At 27.3% G+C, this 6,271-nt stretch overlaps 1 protein-coding gene across 4 annotated transcripts in view; it reads left to right on the top strand.

Annotated features, from left to right (window-relative positions):
- The first annotated feature begins 553 nt into the window (after window positions 1–553).
- Window positions 554–6,271, top strand: part of LOC117170382 — a 15,348-nt gene continuing 9,630 nt past the window's right edge. For 2 of the 4 annotated variants that reach the window (XR_004466778.1, XR_004466779.1), the window contains exons 1-2: window positions 554–1,192; window positions 1,308–1,519. Coding sequence is in view for 2 of the 4 variants with exons in the window: in XM_033357149.1 (XP_033213040.1) it covers window positions 878–1,192; window positions 1,308–1,418 (426 nt within the window). In the remaining 2 variants the exon portion in view is untranslated. Of the gene's footprint in view, window positions 1,193–1,259; window positions 1,730–6,271 lie in introns of those variants that run through there. The other 2 variants (XM_033357149.1, XM_033357164.1) reach the window with 2 other exon arrangements.

Below are 6,271 nucleotides of genomic sequence, written 5' to 3'. Positions count from 1 at the left end.
TTTTAAGAAAATTGTTAAATTTTTAACGAAATAATAAAATCTATAACCAAAAAGATACTAATCTTCAAGAGAAAGTTTTTGCTAATTTGCATAAATTACCCGAGGCAATATCCTAAAACTCCATTCGTGCTCTGTCAAACCGAGTTCGCACCGATGATTTTAGAGTATTAAGCGAGCATGTAGCGAGGTTTCAAAAAATATTCAATGTTTCATAAGTGCTCGCTAAAGCCTCTTTAATGCTCGCGGAAGCCTACATATTTCCGAATTCGCAATTTTCGAGTGTTTTCTAGGAAAAACGATGACCGTAAATTTATGAAAAGCTCTCTCCAACCTCAAGCAGAACTCTATTTTTCGTGACAGAGCATGCAGAGAAGACTTGTCGAGTATTAGGATTTTGCCTCGGGTACGAACATGAGTGAAGTAACAAAATGTCTGCACCCCCCACCTTGAGCTTTTGCGTAATTAAGTACGGACCCTTTCACGGAAAATAATAATGAATTCTTTAAAAAATTTAAATAACATTATCATTCTAACTTTAATTCTCCTCAGTGTGCAAAGGTTCCGAGACATAAGTCGTGACTCCTGGTACCTGTTTGAGAAACTGGACTTTTCTCCTGAAACTTGGGGCTGGCCAAAAGAAAAAAAGAAATGCATCGACAGAACAATGTTCAAAGAGGTCTTGAAACGCTGCCATAAATATTTAAAAACAATCGACTTAAACACGAACATTCGCGATGAAAAAGCCGACGAACTGGAATTCTATCACATCCTACCAAGTCTTTCTATTCATTATATATGCCAGTCGTGTCCCAACCTGCGTTGCCTTTATATGAGTCAGATACAAATTCACCACTCAAGAATATCGGCCAGCTAAAAAATGAGGAAATACAAACACACTTCTGGCTACTCCAGAGTCTGCCATATTATTACTTCGCAAATTATCCAGGCCCTGATTCAGCATTCTGAAAATTTCAACCACTTCAGTTTGAATTTGCAGCGACAAAATTATAGCAGCGATTGTATCTCGAATCTCATAAGGAGAATGAAGAATCTAAAGATGTTACATCTTCATTCTGGTAGCAAGCTTCCGGGAGAAATTTTAGTGGGCTTGTCCTTCGAAACGATCGAGGAAATATTTTTGGAGGAGTGTAACACTTTCTGGACTTCAGAGAATGCCCATCTTTTGAATACTGTGAGGATACTTATGTTATTATCCATTTGGAACCAGATTTTTTGATCTTATTAATTGATATTCGCAGGTTCTTGAAAGTTGCAATAATTTTGCACACCTTTGTTCTGATGAATAGCATACAAGAGGAAAACGTAGATCTATGCAGACTGGAGGACTTAAAGAATTTGGGAATAACTTACAAGATGAGGGGCTCAAGTCAACTTACATGCGTTTTGCAATTGCATAATCTCCAAAGGCTGAATATTCAAGCCAATAACAGTGTTGATGATCAGTTCATTAAAGAAATATTTAAGAACTGTAGCCAACTTGTTTATCTCAACATCTTTCGTACGTATACAAGTTATTTTCTATGAATGCGATTAAGAATGGAAAACGAATGGAAGTCAAGGACTTTCTTTTTAAAAAATATGAATAACCAGGGTGGCGACTTCACCGGAAAAGACCGGGAATTTAATTCAAAAACTGGAAATTTACTTCTGATAGCACTAAAATTCAAATTTTCATGATTTTAATAGTTTTGGTCAATTTAGAAAAGTGATTTCTACTGTATCCACAATCGCAGATTTTTCAGATTATCTCAGTTTATTCTAATCCAATAATAATTTATTATTTAATTTTTAATTTATTTAGAAATTAAACTAGTTGTTTGAAAATGTATGTAGTTTGTGAAAAATTCGCCTTTTTTGTAGAAAATTAATCATTATGGTTCAACATTCATCTTATTGGTATAAAATTCAAACATATATGTTTTTCTTTGCGAGTTTATCTTATTGATTAAAAATTATACTTTTTGGTTAAAAATTCAAGTATTGCAGTTAAATATTTATTATTCTAGTTGAAAATTAATTTCTTAGGTTGCGAATAAAATTGCTTGGTTGATCATTTCTTTGGTTGAAATATCAGCAATTTGATTGAAAGATCCTTTTTTCATTGTATTAAAAGGAATTTTTTGCCGCAAATTTAACTATTTTGTTCAAATTTTTTCAAATGATTTTTTTAACTGAACATGTATTTATTATTCCACTGGAATCTTCCACAATTTAGTTAAATATTTATCTCTTTGGTTGAACATTCATTTTTTGAGTAAAAATTTAATTATTAAAACTTTGTTTGAAAATGAATCTTTTTGGCCAAAAATTCAATTATGCTATTGAAAGATTCCTAATCTCAGGTAAAAATTCATCTTTATGGTTTGAAATTCAACTATTGTAGTTAAATCTTTACTATTTTATTTGAAAACTCATCACTTTGGTTGAAAATGTAACTATTTTGCTGAAAGTTAGTTTTTTTTTAAAGTAATTTTTTTAATGGAAAATGAAACTTCTAATAAATCATCACTTTAGTTGAAAATGTATTTTTTTCTTTTAGTTAAAAACTTAACCATTTGCAAAAAATTGTTCTTTTTTAATTAAAAATGCCACTATTTCATCGGAAAGTCACGTACTCTGTTACGTTTTTCTTTGAAAGTTAATCTTCTTTAAAAGTTCTTTTTTTTTTGTTAAAGTTTTAAGTATTCCTGTTAAATATTTGCCATTTGAGTTGAAAATGAATCTTTTAGGTTGGAAATAAAATTATTTGTTTGAAAGTTAAACTTTTTTGTTGAAAATGATTTTTTTTCTTTAATTTTAATTGTTTTGACTAAAAACTCATTTCTTGGTTTGAAAAGTAAGCTGTTTGATTGAAAACTGTTTTTTTCTTTGGATATTTTTTGGTTTGAAAAGGATTATTTTGTTAAACTGAAAATGTAAATATTATTCCAGTTGAATATTCCATAATTCTAGTTAAAAATTAAACTCTTTGGATGAAAATTAATTTTTTCACGAAAAATTTAATTTTCTAATTCTTAGAAAATTATCTTTTTTAATTGAAAGTTCTTCTGTTTCAACTGTTTTTTTTTCATTTTAAATAAAAAACCTTTTTCCTTAAAAAATGAACTGTTACATTTTTCTTTGAAAATTCTTCTTTTTTTGAGTGAAAATTAACTTTATCGTTGAAAATTCATATTTTCCAGTCAAAAATTAAACTTTTTTGCTTGAAAATTCATCTATTTTGGAAAATATTAAAAATTTTTTATTCAAAAATATAACTGGTTGAAGATCAATCTTTCCTGCTTTGGATTTAACTATTTTGTTGAAATTTTGTGTTTTTCGAATGAATTAAACTGTTTATGATAATATTAATAATTTGCTTAACAATTTTTTCCTTCCTTGACAGAAAGATCATTTTGTTGATAATTTGACTTTTGGGTTTACAATACATCTCTTTTGGTAGAAATGTCATATTTTTTAAATTAAAATTTCAATTGTTGGGTATGAAATTAAAGTGTTTTTTGGTTAAAGATTAACTGTTTTGTTAAAAATTCGTCTTGCTTGAAAAATCATGTTTTTCGTGGAGGATTCAACTATTTTGTGTTTTGTTTTTCAGTTTTAAAATTAAATATGATATTTTCCGTTAAGAATTCACATTTTCTGGTTGAAAATTCAACTATTTGTGGAACATTTAAGTTGGTTCTCTAAAATTTCCTTTTTTAGTTGAAGATTCATAATTTTAGTTTTAAAATCGTCTCTTTGTTTAAAAATGTAATTATTTTGTTAAAAATTCGTCTTTTTTACACAATTGAAATATTAGCTATTAGAGTTTTCGTTTAAAACTCATATTTTTTGTTTGAAAATTACATATTTAGTTAAAAATAACTTTCTGCTGAAATGTTGATTTGACATTTCTAAATTTAAAAAAAATATTTTAGAATATTCTTAAGTATCTGAAGAAAATTATATTTATTTAACCATAAAAATAAACAAACCTAAAAAATAAATAGTTACTTGAAATTCTTATTTTGTATTAAAAATTATGTTTCTGATTAAATTATAATTTGCTTAGCATTAGTTTTCTTCCTTGACAAAAAAATCTTTTTTGTTAGAAATCTTGTGTTTAAAATTCATATATTTTGGTAGAAATGTTATGTTTTATCATTATAATTGCAACTGTTTGATATGAATCTATGAAATCTATCTATGAAAATATCTTCAAATATATTAAATCTTTCGAAATCTCATATTAAATTACTGTAAGGAATTGAAAATTCCTTGGAATCTTTTAAAATTCTCTTAAATTTTTCAAATCCTTAAAAATAAAATTTACTGGCGTTCAAAATTCAAAAGTATGTTTTCAAAATATCGTAAAACTTTTATTGAATAGTTTAACTAATCTACAAACATTTCAATATCTAACGTTTTGAAATTTTTCTCTTTTCTAAATTTCAATCTAAAGCTTTAAAAAATTTCAAGGGATTTCAAAAGATTTTTGAGGATTTGAAATACTTGAAATTGTTTTAAAAGATGCCGAGAAATTTTCAATTATTTTTATAATTTAAAGGAATTTCAAAGAATTAAAAGAAAGTTAGAAGTGTTATTTGAGCGGCTGACAATAAAAAGTGGAAATATCTCGTTGGTTAGAAAGAAGCAACTATAGAAAAGTGCATTTAAAAAATGGTTATAATTTCACGGCTGTAAAAAATAGCAATAGAATATTGGCTGTAAAAAGTAGACAACGGTGCTTACGCCGTAAGAAAGGGGAACAGAAAAACTCGGCAGTAAGAAGTGGACAAACGTCGCGTGACGATGAATCGACTCTGTTACACGCTGCGAAGACAATCCTCGTTCAAAGCTGAAAATAAACACAAGGACCAACCCGATTTCGCCCAACTGGACGATTCGCTTTCAGTGGTGTTAGAAGTTTTTCGGTAAATTGAATTTTCACTGAATTTTGTAGAGCGTCCAGGCCATCAAGAGAATCGAAGGAAGTTCATGGCAACGTTTTAAATTATTGCTTTGCGATGAATTTTAAGAGAAAGTTGAAAAGAGATCACAAAACATTTTTTATTGTTTTTTAAAATTGTTAAAAAATTTGTAAAATGTTTTTTAGACTCTTGCAATTTTTCCATATTAGATCATTTTAGAAAAATTAAGTAACATAATTCTTCTAAAGCCTTCCTGTGCAATTTTGTTTCACATTTCTTTTAAAGTTTATTTTGGTTTAAATAATGTACTTTCAAAATTGAGTAAGTTTAAGAGACGTTCAGAAATTTTAAACGATTAAAAAATAATCAAAACTTGTAAAGATTTTTGATGAATTTTATAAGGTTTGACGAAAGTTAAAGAAAGTTGGGTTCCTTGGAATAACTTTAGAAGATTTTAAAAAATGAAAAATTTTAAAAGTGTAAAAAATATACTTCAGTAGTTGTAAACGAATCTCGAAAGGTTTCAAGAGTATGATCAAATTTGCTTTAAATGATTGCGAAAATATAGAAGATTATAAGGCAATTTTTTAACATTTTGAATGATATTTCCAAAGTTTGAAAAAATTTGAGTCAGTTAAAAATATTTTCCGGAATTTAAAACGAATCAAACAGATAAGAAATATTCAGAAATTTGATAACATTTCAGAAAATGTATTAAATATTATTTCATTTCCCACCAATTTCGTAAACCTTCCTAAGCATCTTTGAAAAGGACTGGAATTCAACCTAATGTTTTGTAATATTTTGTAAAATAAAACAAATTTTTTAAAATATCCTAGAATCTTTTCTGACGCATCTGATATATTTAAGAATCTTTTTTCAATTTCCTTGAAAATCTTATAATAATTATAATTATATAAATTTAAAAAAACAAACTGATAATAATTATTTTCTTGTTTTTCATTCTCAGATTTTAATTTTAACTCGAAATAAAGTATTTGAAAACTTTCAACAAATAAATATTTATTCGCAATTTTCATTTTATGTCATTATTAATATCATCATTTATTTTTAATGGTAGTGAAAAAATTTTTAAGTTGGGGAATTGCATAGAACTTGGGTTAAGTAACTTCAATATTTGTTTGACTACAAAAATATTTAAAAAGGCTTTTTGTTATAAAAGTTGTTTGATTTATTTAAAGATAACACTTGATCTTAAAACCCCTTTTTTATTTAGGAAACGTCTGTTATGTTTTCAAACATAATATAAAAAATTTGACGTAACGGCGATGAGGGGAGGGCCAAACAGAAATGTGTCGGTCTGTCACATCGCGTAGGGG

This window comes from Belonocnema kinseyi, chromosome 1 (assembly GCF_010883055.1).
Source record: "Belonocnema kinseyi isolate 2016_QV_RU_SX_M_011 chromosome 1, B_treatae_v1, whole genome shotgun sequence".
In the NCBI taxonomy this organism is placed as follows: Eukaryota; Metazoa; Arthropoda; class Insecta; order Hymenoptera; family Cynipidae; genus Belonocnema; species Belonocnema kinseyi.
This window is presented reverse-complemented; position numbering and strand designations above follow the sequence as displayed.